The sequence below is a fragment of the Mixophyes fleayi genome, chromosome 6 (assembly GCF_038048845.1).
Source record: "Mixophyes fleayi isolate aMixFle1 chromosome 6, aMixFle1.hap1, whole genome shotgun sequence".
NCBI classification, from domain to species: domain Eukaryota; kingdom Metazoa; phylum Chordata; class Amphibia; order Anura; family Limnodynastidae; genus Mixophyes; species Mixophyes fleayi.
In genome coordinates, this window is record NC_134407.1 from 159,223,475 (window position 1) to 159,243,303 (window position 19,829).

Consider the following 19,829-nt stretch of genomic DNA (forward strand, 5'->3'; position numbering starts at 1 on the left):
ATTATTCAGAGATAATGGTCTTAAAGGTCATGCTGCTTTGGGTATTTTTGTAGGTTTGGGCTGCCGAGTTGACAACTTGTGTGACAACTGTGACCTTTTAAGGATTTCAAAATTTTGTGCAGTCACTGTGGAGGGCAAGATAGCGGGGGTCAGTCTGGGGTAGAGCAAGATAATTTTAAATTGATTCATTTTAGTCACAGTGCTCACAATTGCTGAAAAGGGTATTATCTAGCAAACACCCAAGTGCCGAGCATCCTGAACAAAATGCACAGCTTGAAGCAGTACAGTTGTTATGCTATCGCCGTTGGTAAGATTTGTCGAGTCTCGCTGGTAAAGCATGGGGAACGCCATTTAGTAAGGAGCAATGTGGTACACAATGGTGATAACAGAAGAATGCTAATGGAAAAACATGCTTTAGCATAAAGCATTTTTTTCCAGTGGTCAATATTTCTTTAACTGTTTTTTAAAAAAAAAAAAAAATTTTTTTTTTTACTATTTAACACTTCATTGTGTGGTTTGTTTTTTTTTTTTGTTTTTTTTTAAGTCTAACTGAAAGCCCAAATCTAGGCTTTCCGTTCTACTGCGCATATATGAACCGGCTAGCTCCAGGCCCCAATTGACGAGTTGGCTGAGTATTGCTCACCTGTCTCAGCATAATTTTAATAATAAATGATGGCGACAGAAAACCATATCTATCGACCATGTATTAGTAAATAGAATGTTCAGATTTCAGGCCTTTTTCCTGGTTTTATCATTGTTTGACAATGTCTATAGCAGTGGATTCCAAACTTTTTCAGTTCAAGGCACCCTTAGGGTCTCCAAAAATTTTTCAAGGCACCCCTAAGCCAAAATAATTACCAAGAAGTCCCCCGCCTTGCTTACCACTGGCCCTGGCCGAGGCACCCCTGTGAGATCTCCAAGGCACCCCAGGGAGATAAGGCGCACAGTTTGGGAACCACTGGTCTATAGCATTTACAATGCTTCCCACCAGGGGTCCTGCTGTGTACCTATATTGTCACAGTCTTAATTGTGTGTGTTGCTGACAGTATTTTTTTTTTTTTTTGTGTTGACTGTTTATTCTCTGCATCAGTCATTCCAATTACACTTTTTTTTTCCCTTTTTAATGTTAATGAAGAAAGGAGGATTCACATATCCCTTCAAAAATTTTCTTCACAAGCCAAGACATTAAACAAATAACGAATAATAATTTAGGATTACTTGTAAGTTTAATGCCTGAAAATACGATTTACCTACAAGTCAGGGCATTTTCTAAAACTGTATAACATTTAATTGATTGTAGTTTAAGGATGTACTATATATGTTTATTACTGAAAAATTGTTTTGAATATTGCACATTTTACAAGTAGGGGTACAGAAATATATATATTATTTTTTGTAGTATGAGATGCGTGTGTGGAGTATGTATGTGTGTGTGTGTGTGTGTGTGTGTATATGTATATATGTGTGTAGGTATGTATGTATATATATATACATTTATATTATAGAATAATATATATATATATATATATATATATATATATATATATATATATATATATATATATAATATAAATGCTTAGTGGCGTGTGTTAGTCTGTCTGTGTGTGTGTGTGTGTGTGTGTGTAAAAAATAAAACCAAGCTGCAGCGCCACCTGCTGGGCGGAGTTATACACTGACCTACTAAATTCTTAGTGTGTGTGGGGGGAAAAATTCAGAAAGGGCTGAAATTTGGTATACGAAGATGTATTTAATTTGTTGTTAAAAGTGTTTATAAAGATTTTAAAAATATATATATATATTTCTTGAAGGAGAAGTGACAGTTGGGAGTTGTTGGTGGTTGCCGGGGGTGACAGTGGGGAGTGTGATACTCAGGACCACTGAGAGAGATCCCTGTGTCTGGATAGATGTGGCGATGAAAATGAAGGATGAGGTGGTGACATGTGGACAAAACCACGTTAAAAAAGGGCGCTTACGTCGGGAAGTAACGCTCTTCCCCTGAGGAGGCCTGGGCTATGGCCCAAATGCATGACAAGAACCTTTTTAACACCTTAAGTAGCTTGATTTGACTAGAATGCATGAGTATCATGCACGGGTTAACGTGTGTGTGTGTGTATATGTGTGTATGTATATATATATATATATATATATATATATATATATATATATATATATATATATATATATATATATGTATATATATATGTGTGTGTGTTCTGATATTAAAAATAATATTATTAATTATTTATTTGTTTTAGGCTTCTTTGGTGTATTTGGAATTCCCAGTTATACTTCTCAATTAAAAACATAGGCAGGTAGAGGATGTCAGCTACATTACAAAGAATGGAATCTAGTAAAGAGTAATTTTGTTTCAAACCACTCAGTCATCATAATAAATTGGGAATTCATTCAGTTTTCTGAATCAAGTAAACAGTGATTTTACTCCTTATGCGGGTGAATTGTGACTTCTGGGCAAATTGAAATTGGGGACTTGTTTAAAAAATAAATTAATTTATTTTCCTATTCATTTAAATGGGCCTTCCAGCATGTGCACTATATTAAATTAATGGACTATTGAAATGTATTGGAGAGAAGCTCTGACAAATAAAAATTGTATTTTTAAAAATGAGCGTAAATAGACAGAACTTGTTCCTTACAGGATTCGTGACAGCAGTGAATGCACTTTGTTGATTCAGCCAATCAGATTGGCTAGCGGCTGATTGGCTTGGAAAACTGCTCTGATATCTACCCATTGAAATGCATGGCCTATTGAAATGAATGTGGAATCTTACTAATCTCCCTAGTTTTCTTGAAAACAATGATTTTTGTGATTGTGAAATCACATTTTGGTTTTGGAGTTTTTAAAAAGTAGTTATTTACATGGTGATTTGCCTTTGATAGATTTGGTGAATTACTAATCTCCATACAAACCACTAAAAAATAGCAATTTTAATGGATATGTTGGCAAATATCCATTGACTAGATCCCTCTGTGTACTAATGCCTTTTTTATATTTTAGAGCAAGATTTATGTGCAATGTATAATTGTGTTGTGTTTAGCATAGATATGTTTATGTATATACTGTAAATATGGTATATAAAATACATAAAGGAATGTCATAACTACTCTTCTGCATTGGCCCTGCAGACACTTTGTATATCACATGGTTTTATTATTTGTCAACATTTGTTTCGGAGTTCTTCAGCTGACTTTACAGGCAATTTTATTGTAATTAGTTTGTCTTAAAGTCACTCTAAAAATCTTGCTGCGCCTAGTTTCTAAGTTGTAGGCTTGCTATCTGTGAAATTGTTGTTGTTCATGCTTTAATTTTCCAGGAATTTCTCTGGTAATGTATCAATGTGCTTTACCCCCCAGTCCAACTGTATAGGCTCTTATATTAGTACCAGGTATGCATGGCTTTTGTACTCCATGAGCACTTATCATTGAAGACTGGTATGGCCATGCATGTCAGAAGGGGGCTGACTGTGGGCGAGAAGAAGTTAATATCGTGCTAATTTAACAGCACCCCTGAACATGGAAACTAGTAGAGCTACACAAAGGTGTGTGTGTGTATATATGTGTGTATGTACTTATGTGTGTGTATGTATATATACACAAACATGTTTGTTTGTGCACACTAGGTTGGTGAAAGTATATACAAGCAAAGAACCCTAGTGTTCAGAGAGAGTTGAAGTTATAGCTGTGGATTGGTTATAGTGGATCAAAATGTGAGTTACTCATATCTCCTTCTTCTGCAGATTTCACCAGGAATTCTTTGGATACAAATCGCCCTGCATCCTTGTATTGGGCCTGCCCCTGAGATGTGAGTAAAAGCTATCTATTTATATAAGAGTGGCATAACTAATTCAGTTACAGAGGACTTAAGGCCTCCCAAGCAGAAGTCTGACTATTGCTGTTTAATTTCTATAGGAAGGGGATTAGTATTATGTTTGTCAATTCACACGCTTTCTGTGAAGTTCATTGATTAGTTTTGTTACATGGATTATCGATTGCTTGCAACATTTACACAGACATTACAGTGAGATGTAGTGTTAAAGTGAGTCCATCAGTGAGAGCAGCCATTTTGTGGGCAGGAGCAGTATTCATGAGTGTGTAGTTGGTCAATTCACAAGGAATTGGTTACATTACTGAGGCATGAGGTGCAAGGATTGAATATTGGTTCAACCCCAAAATGGCTGCCTACATTGTGTGATTAATGTGCCCACTAAAATGTGATGCAGTTCTTGCTTATGATTAAACCAATAGTGACCACCACCTACATACTAATAACAGACATTGCACAGACACTTCACTAAAAGATCATTTTAAAGGCACAGCCCCTTAATGTATTGGTTTATACATGCCCTCCTGCAACTTCTACTGAATACACTTTTTGTCTTTCTGACATCCTTGTATGCCCTTCTGATGTTTCTGTATTAGTTTAGTTGCTCTGGAATGGAGCTCAAAGCTGCTCTCCAATGTTATCTATCTAATGTAGGGAGCACAGCTTATCCCTTGCAATAAAAAATAAACAGCTCTGTGCTTTTCAGCCATGTCTTTATCTTTCTGGCTTTCTTCTGCCTGATTATACAGCATAACTAGTATAAAGGAAGTGTCGAGAGGCAGAGGGGAAAGGGAACATTCATCTGCATAGTCTTCTGTATTGTACACTGTGCAGAATTAATGTAACATTGGGAAGCTCTTGCTATGGAGCCTGCCACCCAGATTACACCAGGATGTAATGGTAAACCGTGGAGATTGGAGGTAGTGTGTACATTTACTGCTTGGTGTATCAAATGGTTGAGCAAGTTTTACTCTCTCTTATATTGCACTACATGTTGCACCTTGTGCTCATCTTGGAGAAAAGTATTCAGCAGGGGAGGAACTCCGCATCACCAGGCCTTATGATAGATGTTTAGGTAGGGATTCGGGAATGGCAATTTACCGTTCTGGGCCCCATGCTCTACACTGAAAAGAGCAGTGCAAGGGGTCCAACTGCTCTGAGTACTTCAGTCCTCTCTGCTCTTCAGAGCCCTCTATGCCTTGGAACATTGAATATCCACATTATAGTCACAATGTGAAGCTGCGGTGCCATATTATTGTGTGTGTGTATGTGTATATATATATATATATGTATATGTATATGTATATATGTGTGTATATATATGTGTGTATATATATGTGTGTGTATATATATGTGTGTATATATATATATGTGTATATGTGTATATATGTATATATATATATATATGTGTATATATATATATATATATATATATATATATATATATATATATATATATATATATATATATATATATATATAATCTGCTTATGCACCCAAGTAATTTAGTCCCTCATGTTGACTCATTATATAGTCCTCCAATATCAACCCATGTAGAATTGCATATTTTCCCAGATTAAATAGCCTCCATGTTCAACCAAAATTGACATTTATAGTCCAACCCATGTCCCTTTAAAAAAAAAAAAGACGTTGTCCTCCACAATGTCCTGCTGTATTTTCTTATACCTACACATTATATCGCTCATGTGCACCTTACATCCTGCTCCTCAATTTCAAAACACAAAGCTCTCAGACATGCACGCAAACAGCGGTGATTCTCTGTCTGCAATGCTGCCCCTTGTGCCATGGTCCTCTCCAGTAGCACCTGCTGCTCATTTTGCGCCTAACATTGTGCCTCGCTCCGCCTCCAGCCCATAGCTACAACTTGCGAGATAGGCACCTGAAGCCAGCAGCAAAATTTGATGCTGCAATGTGCATCGCACCCATGCACCCACCCAGAGTGCCTCACTTTATTCTCCAGACTACTGCAGTCCACAGCCTACCTTTTGGACATACTCCTGATGAATCCCAGCTTACTCACAATAACCAGCCCTCACAACCAACACTGAGGTCTAGTCCACATTCCACCGCGATCTGCCTTACCCACCCTGTACCTCTTAATATGCTTACTGTTCATTTATGTCGGTTATGTCAGGCGCAAGACAAATAAACGATGATGATGAAATATAATGGACAAATACAATGGACCCTTTGATAAAAGAAGTTAGTCACCCTGTCACTGTTCTCAGCTCTATACCTATTCTGCAGTGCTTTTTCTTAGGCATCTGCGGCAGTGCTGTTTATGTTTTGGCTTTAACTTAACATGCCAGTTTTTGGTACCAAACCCACTTGTATATCAAACAAAGTTCATACATCCAACTTGCTACTTGCAGCAAACATCCTGATTTTCATGTAATTTTTCATTGCATTATAAATGATCTCTCTATGTGAGGGACTTTTATTTCAGTTTGTGTAAAGGGTCTGACATTATCAAAAGAAATTACAATAAAATACGATACATAATTCTTTATCAACTCCAACCTTTTACTAATACAGCTGACAACCCTCCCTACCCCATGTTATGCACATGTCTTGGCTGTGGAGAAAGCTGTTGGCGTACACCACTATGGGGAGATCCTGTTGCTAGCGTGAGGTCTTGTTATCTCTTCCTGTGTGTTTGTCCTTTAACCATCCCACTAGCAATTTGTTTTAATAGGATAGCTGGGGCAGATGGTATAGTAGTGGATTGTTGTGCTGAGCAGCAACATGAGTTATAAAATTGTGAGACTTTCTGCAAGTAGCAGTGGAGAGGGAGGGCGGGACTAGCGGTCTGAGAGGAAATCTTCCATTTACTGTAAGTTTCAGCCTTTTCACCTACACATGGATTGTGTTTCCTCTCAATGAGTGTTGTGGTTTAGTGATACCGCTCTGCTACTGCTTTTACTGTCACCTCTGTGTACTAATTCATATCCTTTCTCTCGCTAAATTACATTCCTCCTCTCTTCCCTAGCTCCCATGTGTTAGCTCTCCATGTAGGACTTTATTCTTTAAGGGATTGATGTTTGGACAATTCTGTCTTGTTCATGCCTTTCAGCAAATTTCTCTTTTATTTTAGATTTCTGTCTGGCTTTTGTACTTGCCAGCAGAGCTTATATATCAGGCAGGCAGAGTTGTTTTTTATTTATTTTTGTTGCTCTTGGACAAACACAGAGCTGATCTCCGGATAAAACTGCATCCATTGCACAGAGCTGATTCAATATTGGTCAGCTCGACTTAGAGAACTTGCTGTAAGGCACCAAAACCAGTCAGGATGAGAAAACAAGATATTTAGTGAGTTGACTGGGGACATATACAAGTCAATTTAAATAAAAGGAAGCCAAAGGATGCCCGATCTTCATATCCCTGCCAAAGCAAATGACTTCCGGTGTCGACACCCTTTTTTTTTTTTTTTTTGCTCTTTTAAATATGTGATTAAGTAACTGACAAAGTCATCTCCAACTCTGTATCATTCCCATTACTTTCCTCTGCTTGGACATGTATATCTTTCATATAATGTCCTCCTGTTATACTTGCATTTCTTTACACTATTAGTGACTAACTGTTAATCATGGTCATCTGCTAGAACTCCTCTACTGTCTGGTAAACAAAACTTCTGGTACTACACGTGTATGGTTATTTGTGCGCTGGCGTTTATAGAGCATTTCCTCTGCAACTTCATCAAATCAGAGATCATCATATATTTATTTAAATAGCGCCACTAATTCTGCAGCGCTGTACATCATTGCACTTTATGGAAATTCGCCCTCCGTACATATTGACAAAGCTTTCCAGGTCTGATCTGCACTTGAAAATAAGTCTGTGAGTAACATTCAGAAATCCAGCATGACTAAATTGGGCCTGTTCTGCAATTTTTGGGGAAATTATGCAAATTAGTGGAACATTTTTAAAAACAAAGCAATGCCCTATACTAATGTTAAGCAAATACTGAAAGAAAAACATGCGAAACTACCCGTCACAAAAGCCAGTAGATTAGGATTGGAGCTACACTTTCCCAGACATATGGCAGAATCTAGTGAGTAACTAAAATTATTTAGTGACTAAATAATACATTCTATGACAACAAAGAGAAGGTGAAAATATATATTTTAGCCTTACTAAAATATTGCATACATCTCTTTACCCATTTACAGCAGAAATGTACAACCTAACAAAATGTAGGCAGAAAAACATAGTAGGATATAAAAATCAGAATTGTAGAACTAATGCAAGACAGTATTTAGTGCTCATTTCAGTTTCCATAGCCTACATAAATGTGTCCTGCATGACCTTTAATAGGAAAAACTTTGTTCCACTTTAAAGGAAATATGCCTAACTACAATTAAGGTCTGCTTTTTTATATAACTCTTGGGTGATACTCTTGGACTTAAATCATTATCCCCAGAAAACAATTTTGTATGACTTTGTATTTACTGCCATGGTTGGGAGCAGCCATACAATGTGGTTGAAAGTGAAATATAATACATAGACTTCAATGAAACAGTACCCTCCAGTGGCAAAATCTCATAATATACTTATAGCTATTACATCAGTGCTTTTATGGTGAACTTTTTTCACTTTGAATGTAGAACCCATATACATGATGGCTACTGAAAGATGGTCCTTGGAAGTATATCTTTAATACGGGTCTTTAAAGTAAGAATGCCACTTACATATGTTTGTTTGCATAATAAAAAGAACTCCTTACAGGCGATTTTTCACTGACAGACCATTTTAACGTCTTCATTTATGCTTGCCATTCTGTTGTTAGCACAGTTTTTAGAGTTCTCTTTCTGGTTTTCTCATGTATTTTATGATAATGTCTAAATGTAATCTAGGCAGTGTTTATTAATTTGCCTTTGGGTATGACCCAAAAATCTTCTGTGGGTAAAATAGTTTTTTAATGCACAGAGCTGAGCTTTTTAACCAAGGTAATTAAATAAATATGAATGTTAATAATGCTAGGTACAATATTGCTGTCTATAAGGGGCATATGAATCAGAAAGGTTGAGGATATTTTCTTTCCTGTTCTTTTTCCTTACTCTCCTCTGCAATCTCCTTCCTTATATCCCACTGAGAGTCTCACTGCTACAGCAGCTAACATGTATCGGTCAAATTCCTCCAATAATTATCTAATGGACAAAATAGATTTGCAAACATTAAGTGGCATCCCGTGACTGTTATGACATATTAAGGGGTATTTATTAAAACTACTTCTCTGGAAAACTGTGGTGTATACTATAGCAACCAATCATTTTATTAAACTGTGCTTCAAAAATGATGGAATATGCTTGGTTGTTTATAGGCTACACCAACATTTTCCTTTTGAACATGTTTTTGAAAATGTCCCCAACAATGTGAGCGTCACCATAGAGAGGAGCTCCAATTGGCTTGTGTGTATGGGGGAGAGTGACAACACAATTTGCATCATCATGGCCAGACACCTGCATTATCCTGCTGCATGGGTGGCGATTTGAAGTGAGTTGTGTTATCATGGCTCCACCCACTTATCCAGAAAATCAGTCATGGTCCTGGAGAGGGGCCTCTTCTTCCGGAGTCTGAGCGAAATGCACAAAATTCGGGAGTGTCCTGGACATTTCATGAGCGTAGGCATGTATGGATTACTGTAAAATTCACTTGGCTACATTTTGAAAAAGTTAGCTTGTAAAACCTATTTAAAAATGAAGCAGTAGGAAATGAATTGACAAAATTGGATATTACATTGACAGTTTTTAGAAATATCCCCTGAATATTCCATTGTGCCTTTTTTACTCCAGGGAGTATATTTACTAAACTGTGGGTTTGAAAACTGTGAGATTTTGCCTATAACAACCAATCAGTATCTTGCTGTCATTTTGTAGAATGTACGAAATAAATGACAACTACAATCTGATTGGTTGCTATAGGCAACATCTCAACTTTTTCAAACCCGCAATTTAGTAAATATACCCCCAGGTCTGACTTGGTGAAGGACAAGCTCTGCTTTTTGTGTCTTACCTTTCAAAATGTTGTACCATGGTCAGACTGATGAGCGCTCTGCATGTTCAAGTTAGACCCACCCTCCTTTCCAGTGAGCCTCAGGAAGTGCTGGAAATGTCCAGTGCATGCTCATAACCCATGTTATGCATTACAACAGCACCCAGATACTGTAGTGTCATCATACATAAAGAAATTCTTTAAAGTGGGGTATGGCTGCTTACTGGAATACAAATGTGAATAGGCTTATCTGTTGGACATCTTTGTCTGTAGGTGTTAACAGCATAGGTCTCCTCTGACGGTCAGCAACTCCAGTGAGTGTTTAAGCAGAAATAGCAAGAAAATACAGTATAGTGTAGTAAGACCCAATGATTTGTAATAAAAAAAATCAAGAATATACATACATTTGTAAAGATATAGATGTAAGGTCCAAATTAATGATCCTTGTACATGAATATACATCTACATTGGTGGATACGAGGTATTCCAAATGTTAGAACATTGCTCTATTCAGTGTTTTGTCCATCTATGGACTTCCTCAGGGTGTAGTGAATTTCTTTGTACATAGTAATATACTACACCAGTGTTTCTTAACACCAGTCCTCAGGCCCCCCCAACAGCTTATGTTTTCAGGATTTCGTTATTCATGCACAGGTGACTAAGTCTACTTGACTGAGTCAGTAATTATCCCACTTGTTTCCACAGACAGAAATCCTCAAACATGAGCTATTGGGGGTGCATGAAGTCTGCCGTTAAACACTGAAGTACCCTATCTGGGCCCCCTCAGTAGTATTCTGTATAGGTTTAGCCCCTGCCAATAAGAAGAGCATCCAAGAGATGGCTGCCACCTTAGACTTTCCTCTAGGTCATCATTTCACCAGAGCATACTAATGTTTGGGTTGGGGCGAGATACCAGAGTTAGTCTTAACCTTAGCACCTGTGCAATACCAGTGGCTGATCCAAATGTATTCATTACACACGTGCTAACTGAGGACTGGGAGAGCAACAACAGGTTTATGTTTTAATTGAACTGACATCTAAATTCCCCTTCATTGCAGTATCAGGCCTTGATGCATGTGAAGAATGCAATGGGTCCATGGATGATTAAATTTTCACCTAAGTGTCCTCCTTTTGTGTGTACGTATAAAAGATTTGTGCCATGTGATTAGCTCAGCACCATTCACTACATATTAATCTGCATGTTAAATTCAGTCCATGTGATAGCGTTGTCATGCTGATTACTTTATATATTACCATACATTTGCCTGATATGTTAATTATAATGGTTATCAGACACCACCCTCTTGTTAAAAAAAAAACAAAAAAACAAATCCATTTTATAGATGACTTTGTTTATTTTTTTCACACTATGATTTGTGCTCCAGGCCCATTTTCTGTATCGTGCCCTTAGACTTCAAGCCTTTTTGTTGTAAAAAATAATTTGAGATTTTATAAAGGGTGTTGGGCAAGTACAGGCTTGTGTATCAACAGAATAAAGCTTGCGACACATGATGCTGCATTGCAATTAGCCCAATATCTGTGTGTGTGTGTGTGTGTGTGTGGCCCAAAAATGTCTGTGTTACCAGATAATCATTCTATTGAAATCAATACGATCATTATCTGAAATGGTGAAAAAATCTTGGCAAAAGAATATAATTATTGGCCAGATCCGAAGTCATCTTCTAACCTTATTAAAAGACTGCACTGAAGCCAGAAGGCATTTGGCCATTTGGCCACCTGTCCCAGATGCTTAGCTGCCATATATCTTCCAATTTGGCTATATATGTAAACTGTGACCTTTTTGCTTCATATCCAGGTTGAGTTGCAGGATCAACCCTTGTATATGTACCTTTAATAATAGACCATTGCTTTTCAAGTTTTGATTGAAATAGCAACTTCACTATCTCCTTTAGCTGCTGTGTGCAACATTTAACTTTTCTCCACCTTCCCTCCTGCAATTTGTACCTTTTCACCGATATCACACACTTTTTATTCTTGTTTCACTGTAATGCACAGGTGGTCAAACCCAGTGCTCAACAGCTACCAGCTGGTCAAGTTTTAGGATTTATGTCTGTAGAAACAGATGGGACATTTACTGTCCCAGCCAAATAGAGTAACTCACCTATGCATGATTAAAGAAATCCTGAAACTATGAATTGATAGCCACTGAGGCTTGAGTTTGGGCACCTGTGCTGCAATGAATGCATCGCTTCCCTTCTGCAGGTTTTTTATTTTCTTTAAGTGCACATCCACCACCGGCAATATTCCCGACACAGCATGAAACACAGCTACAATTTGTTTTCCAAGATTGCACAGAATTATTTTAAATAGGGCACTTTATTGAGTACTTGACACATTACCAGACAGGGATATAATCGGTGCATAGTTGTACCATATATATTTTCATGATTACTACTGCATTATTACTGATTCTATTATTTATAGAGCAAGACTGGGTCAATGTTGAGTGTTTGCCACCTTCACCTAGGTGGTGTTGGTATGTGTTTTTTTGCTCTAAATATTTTGTGCTTATTTCAAAATCAAATATTTTTCCTAAGCAGAACATTTTCTTTGGAGTGCGCATCCTTGTTCTATTAGACTGTTTTGTCCTAACCTCAGTGGTTTAAGTGGTCCCTAAAATCATGAATCAGGACATACTAAAACATTCTCTAGCTACTCTCTCATCCAGCAACCTTTTAATTGCTATTCTCTCTCTCATTGTCTACTGAATGCCTGCCCTTCACTTCAATTCTCTGTCCTATTTTCCTTCTCTTGGAGATTCTCTGGTGACATCCCTGGTCTAAGTACTTCATTGCTGTGGTCTGCTCATTTCTCTTTAGTACTTTACATGCAATACCCTTATTTTTTCAAAACATGGCCACTCTATTAATCAAGACATGCAAGTGCAGGCCAAATAACTGTGTCGCCATGGTGACTTTAAAAATACATCCTAGTGACTTGTTGGGGACTGGTGCTGAGATGCAGACTCTCTCTCAAATTTAAGTGCCAGCAATTATTGATATTCGGTACAAGCTAGATGCATGGAGAAACTTAGCAGATTGTTCCCTGGTCTTGCCTTGTGACCCGCTCATGCTGACTAATTAAGTATTGAATGGCATATGTAAAGCACAGTCTGGTATCTGAGGACATTGGCTGGTGTACTGTGGGAGCATTTGCTGATATGCTGGGACAAGTGCTGGCTTATAGTGGGGCCTTAGTATTATCGTTGTTGACAATGTTCTCCACTGGCATCTTTCCATCACTATACAAGCACGCAGTGATTACTCTTATTCAGAAAAAGCAAGATTCCAACCGAAACTCTCTCTCAAATTACCGTCCCATCTCTCAGCTCCCCTGCCCCTCCAAGCTTCTAGAGAGACTGGCCTACACTCGCCTCACACGCTTCCTTTTCGCAAACAACCTGTTGGATCCTCTTCAGTCTGGCTTTCGTTCTCAACACTCCAGAGCGACTACGTTGACTAAGGTTGTCCATGATCTGATCACTGCTAAAACTAAACGCCATTACTCTCTCCTAATTCTCCTGGATCTCTCGGCTGCATTTGACACCGTTGACCACTCTCTTCTCATACAAGCGCTGCAATCCCTAGGTCTTCAAGACACTGTTCTATCCTGGTTCTCGTCCTACCTTTCTAATCGCTCTTTTACTGTTAATTTCTCTGGGGCCACCTCTGCTCCGCTTCCTTTATCAGTTGGAGTACCGCAAGGATCAGTGCTAGGTTCTCTTCTGTTTTCTATCTATACCACTTCTCTTGGAAATCTAATAAGTTCCTTTGGATTTCAGTATCATCTCTATGCGGATGATACCCAAATTTATCTATCCTCTCCTGATCTCTCGACATCTGTGTTGTCCGTGTAACTGACTGTCTTTCTGCCATTTCATCTTGGATGTCCTCTCGCCAACTCAAACTTAATCTTTCTAAAACAGAGTTAATAATATTCCCACCCACCAAAAAGAGCATACCTGACATTTCTATCTCTGTTGATAACATGACCATAAATCCCACCCCACAAGCTCGCTGCCTAGGTGTAATCCTTGACTCACACCTATCCTTTGTTCTCCACATTGACTTTATATCTAAATCATGTTATATACATCTAAAAAAACATTTACAGAATTCGCACATATCTCACACAAGACACTGCAAAAACCTTAATTCATGCACTTATCTCCCGCATTGAATATTGCAATTCCCTCCTTACTGGTCTTCCCCAAAATAGGCTCAAACCCTTACAATCTATTTTGCACGCAGCGGTAACATTGATTTTTCTTGCAAATCGTTATTCCTCTGCTGAATCACTCTGTATGCCTCTACACTGTTGCATGTTTTTTACCGAATCCAATTTAAAATACTTTTACTAACCTACAAGGCCATCAACAAAGCTGCACCAACATACATTTCCTCTCGTCTCAAAATATCTCCCAACTTGGCAACTCTGTTCTGCACAAGATCTGCGTTTCTCATCCACCCTCATTACATCCTTCCATTCCTGGTTACAGGACTTTTTTCGTGCTGCACCCACTCTATGGAAATCTCTCCCTCACACAAAAAGACTATCCTCTGGTCTACAAACTTTCAAGCGTTCTCTGAAAACCCACCTCTTCAGACAAGCTTATAATATTCCTCAACTACCCTCTTAACCTCACTACATTACCCTGTTACCACCCGTTACACAATTTCACACAAGACAACTACCCCCTGAACAACATTGTTGTGTGACAGGATCATTTAGCTTATGAGTCACTTTTACCTTTGCAGTCTGGCTGGACCGAAATGCAAAATGTAGACTTAACCTTATGTATCAAACTCCCATTTTCCCATAGATTGTAAGCTTGCGAGCAGGGCCTTCTCACCTCTGTCTGTTTTACCCAGTCTGTTTATTAGTTTACTGTGTTTGTCCCCAATTGTAAAGCGCTATGGAGTATGTTGGCACTATATAAATAAATGATGATGATTCCTTTAATAAATTACACATTATTTATAGAGGACATTAACACTAGTAAAAGCATGTAACCAGGTATTGTACTGGAGCCCATTACAATACCCGTTTACATGCACAGGCAGCGCAAAAGGCAAGAACTTTTCCAAGTGATGTTTGTGCTGCCTGCTCCATTTACTTGCAATTACTGAAGTAATGTATGACATGAAGTACCATTGGCTTTTAACACAGTGCCAGTGTATAATCAGCGTAACATGGTGAGAAGTAGAATTGAGGTAATAATCTTACCTGGATCCAATCGGTGTTACTGGCTTTCTCTTAGTTTGGAAGCTTGTATGTCTGGGCACTGTTGCTGGTTTACTTTGAGGGACTGGCTGGTATATGGGGGAACTGTCTGACATGCAGAGGCAGTGTTGATGCTATTCTGTCATGACCATGTGTTACTGTAGGGACTTTACTATATAGTGCAGGACTGGGAGCTGAAAGTTGGGCCACAGGTTGCCATCTTGTAGAATAGACTGGTATATGGAGAATTGGATGCTGTGGTAACACATGCTAGTATGTGGTATACTGTGGGGACACAGATTGGTTTTTGGAGGCACTAGTATAAACTGGATACGGTGGCTGGTATGCGCAGACAATGGTATAATGCTGATATATTGTGGGGGCACTGGTGCTGGTCTCATTTTTGTCCACTAGCTGGGTAGACTTTGCAGGTTATTTGGGCTGCGTAATGTTTCTATGCACATTGTGCACCAGACATTTTTCATACAAAATTGCCTGGTCCTACATTTAAATAAATATGTTCAGGCACTTGTGATTTTTGTACCTCTTCCCTGGTTTACTCGTCAACTTTTGGGATAAGTTTTCCTCCTAAGTTGTGTGATATAGACCATGCGCTGTTTTAGTAGCTTAATCTCCATTTTATTTATGTCCTTCTGAAGATATGGCCAGAGCTAAATACACTATTCTAGATGTGGCCTTGCCAATGATTGCACACTCACTCTCACTGGACTTCCTCATTACTTTGGTACATTCTCTGTCTACTATTAAGTCTTTCCCAGCAAATGAAAATGTTTTGTTCTTAGTACTACAGTATATTCAAGCTTTGGATTGTTGATACCCAGATGCACAATTTTTCTTTTTTCTTTTGGCATACAGCTCTTTACTTACCACCCTTTGACCATACGTATATACATGTACTCCCCCTTTCAATGCTCTCCTACCCCTCTGTGTGTGTACCCTCTTACATAGCTTGCGACATCTACAAAAATGCATACCTCTTTCTTCAGTACCAATAGTAATGTCACCAAAATTATATTAAACAGAATTCTAAGTGCAAATCTTAGGAATACTCCAACCTCTGCCTCTTCTTAATATATTCCATTTATTGCAACTTGGTGGTTTATTTTTCAACCAATATTACATCCACTCAAATATCTTTCAGTCCAATCCGAAGCATCCCAAGTTTATTTCTCAGTCTTCAGTGTAAAACAGTCACATATAAACTGCTATAAATTATCTCAACGGTGAGTTCTAATATCATAACTTCAGTGTTTATTGTGAACACTTGTTATAAAGAATGTCACCCCCCCCCCCCCCCCCCCCCCCCCTTACTGTAGATTATTATAGATGTCAGAAATTATCTTGGATGTATAATAGCACACAACCTTTCATAACATCAGAGTTCCTCTTTGACTTATGTGAAAAGCACGCTGAGCCACTTTGCTGTAGTTTTTTTTATTTTTTTCCCCAGAGTTATCAGGATGGTACAGACAGAAACTCTTGTGGTTCCAGCAATTCAAACAAAAAGTAGTATTTATAATTCCATGCAACCCTGCTGCTAGCTAGACAGTCCCCTCACTAGTCACCGGCTGGCATCGGTCTTTCCGCTCACAAGACAGGACAAGCTGTTTAAGCTTTCTCCCCAGCAGTAACTAGCTAAATCACACCCAGGTGCTCCACCTGTGATCTGTGTGTAGTGAAGTGTGGAGAATTAACCCTGTCTGCAGCCTGAGTCTGCAGACTCCCAGAGGAACGATCAGTCTCTCCCTCCATGCACTGTTCCAAACTGCCCTTTTCGCCACAATACATATAACTCACAGTAGAGACTGCATTATCCCATAAAAAATAAGCTGTGATTATTTAAATGTGTATTATTACCTAAGAAGAATATTTACTATGTAATTAATTGAGGGGTTGTGAACAGATTCCACTCTTATGATGTTTGGTCGGCAGAATATTTCTAGACTGGGCCTGCACTGTGATCTGCTTTCTCTGGGATCCCCAGCTGCTTAGGGAAACTTCATAAACAATTTTTTTGGGCATATAACCCTTAAAGGGGTACTCCACAAGGCAGCATTGTTGTAATGCCCCTCCTTTTTGAACTTACCATCCATTTAGCGTTAAAGTTTTGGGTTGTCGTTATCCCTTAAAGATTACTTAAATTAGTTAATTTAACATGTATTTTTCAACCATAGATCTGATTTTTCTCCATGAAATATTTTAAAAGTAACAATTTTGTTGTTTAGTAACTCGCAACACAGGGACTAACTTGCTGGTCTGTATGTCCATGAACCTATTACTTTGTGCATCTTGGAATTTGTGTGAAAAGGGAACATACTGGTTTGTCTTGCCCAGACACGGTGCCTGTGCTCACGTGTCTGGAGGTAGATCAGTCAGCAATGGCTACTGTCGGGTCAACCTGTCACTTCAGCTTTACACATGTATAGACTTAGCCTTGCTTCTGGTGCTATCAACAAACGTAAAGGCTTTTTACAAGCTGAAAGAGAGTTCCATATATTTTCATTCATTTGTAAAATGTGCACAGGAGAATAGGTGACACTGACAGCAGATGGTCAGTGGAAAACATGGGCTGAAGGCCAGAATCTCTCAGAACAGAGGCATTTACTCCAATACCTCGGGAAGTACCTTTAAATAAATATAAACACGGGTTCTTAAGATCCGTCCTTGAGAGTACATGTGGTTTTCAGATTGTTCACGTATGCCTATAATTGATGACCGTTTCTGCTTGGTGTCCTGGAAGAGGGGGAAATCAGCCAGCAATAATGTTTTAGTTTATCCCAGGATTACTTGCCTGTTGCAGTTGGGCACATCCAGCACATATGAACCTGTGACAGCATAGTCCAGGTTATTAATAGGGTGTGGTATTAGGAAAATAATGTGTAATAATAGATACAAGTTCTCATAGTGGTTTAATGACAAACAACTCTTGAAATGGTTTCCACTTGGACAAGACCTGCTTAATGTCGGTCAGCTGTACACCTGGGGGACCTGTTACTTGTAAATGGGCAGAAATGCATTTGAAAGAAGTTTTGTAGACGTCTTGACTGTTCCTAATTCAAATGAAACATTCGTAAGTGTATGGTAACGATGTAATTACATTTTTATAGCACTGATACTTTTACACTCTCATCTACCTATCTCATACTCCTAGTTAAAACGATTAGCATAAGGGTGAATTAAATCAAGAAATAAAGTTTAATTGATTTGACATTAAATATGCCTAACAATGTTTAGTTCACAATTCCTGTTTGTCGTTCTGCTGCTGTTAATTAGCTAGAGTCTAGTGCTGAAAGATGTTGTGGCATGGGCATAAATTAGCTTATAATATCTCTTGTTTGAGACCTCCCATTCCAAATGCCCCTTCTGTTTTACTTTATATCCACAGTACCTCTCCCTGTCACTTTGTAGCCTTTGACACCCCCCCTCCTACAGTACCTTTTCTTTTCCTTGCAAGACATACATTACGCAACAAGAATCCTGACTGAAATGCATCTTCCGGCAACAGCTGTGTGTTGAAATGGAAAGATGTGTTAACCCTTCTCTCACCAGAAAAGGCTCCTTTTCCTTACCCACATGAAATTAGTCTATAATCTTTGGCTATGCAATGCTAGGACCTTGGGTAGCCTAAAACAAGCCCCAACACTGTCTGCTTTTTCCATGCAGTGCTGGCGAGAGAACTTGGGAGAGAGTTACTTTGTCTTTTTGATGGACCACAAATATTGTCTGGAACTACCACCCAAAAAGGCAGCAAGGGCTAGCTGATATCTACCTTCTGTAGAATGTAGTGTTCAGTAGTCCCAGTATAGTAAACCCATCCCACTTTTCTTTTCTTGTGGAGAAGTGTCAGTGATTACAAAATAACTGCATTTCTGGTTTTCCTTTAATGCACACTTGGTCACCTTCATGTGACTTTGTTTATTGGCTTGTACATGCTACGCTGCAACTTTTACTAAACACATAGATTTATCTTTCTGACATCCTCCTTTTACTTTTCAGTCATGTATTATCAGGCACAGTGGATTGTTTTTATTGCTGTACTCTCTACGTAGGATACAATTATACACAGAGAATAGCCTTGTGTCTTAACTCCAAGGCAATACGCATAAGCACCACTGCCAAATGATATAAAAATCATACAAATATCCATAGAAGGAAGCCAGAAGATAGAGTAATGCCTTTACTAAACCTTGCATAAGGGCAAATATGAATCGGTACATTACTTATCTGAAGGTATGAAACACCCTTAAACGAAAAGTCCAACGTTTAGTGAATTTTATTGTCCAATCATCCAAGGGCACAAAAATAATATCAGTTAATAGCACTTAGTTCACAGTACCATTTCCCTCACAGTTACTGAACCATAGGTCTATAATGTTCTTAGAGGATGTCTTCTCCCCTCACCCCTGTAGATTGTCACCATGGCAGTGTGGATCCAGGCACAGCAGCTACAGGGGGACGCCCTACGTCAGATGCAGGCCCTGTATGGACAGCATTTTCCTATAGAGGTGCGACATTACCTGTCACAATGGATAGAAGGACAGTCATGGTATGTATGTAGTGTCTTGACCTTGTGTGTTATATCAAATGGTCACTTTGGGCTCCTATGTATGTACACATTGGTGTGATTTTTATGCATGTCTGTGGACAGCTATTGAGCTTAATCAGGCCTAAATGAGTGTCATTTTAAAATAAGTCACTTGTTTTATTCAGC

The 19,829-nt window shown here is 38.6% G+C and overlaps 1 protein-coding gene across 3 annotated transcripts in view; it reads left to right on the forward strand.

The window, feature by feature from the left end:
* LOC142094597 (signal transducer and activator of transcription 5B) overlaps positions 1–19,829 on the forward strand; it is a 133,959-nt gene that overhangs the window by 79,633 nt on the left and 34,497 nt on the right. Inside the window, exons 2-3 of one of the 3 annotated variants that reach the window (XM_075176915.1) lie at positions 3,756–3,820; positions 19,528–19,664. In XM_075176915.1, the coding sequence (XP_075033016.1) occupies positions 19,537–19,664 (128 nt within the window). In that variant the 5' untranslated portion in view covers positions 3,756–3,820; positions 19,528–19,536. Of the gene's footprint in view, positions 1–3,755; positions 3,821–6,677; positions 6,696–19,527; positions 19,665–19,829 lie in introns of those variants that run through there. The other 2 variants (XM_075176917.1, XM_075176916.1) reach the window with 2 other exon arrangements.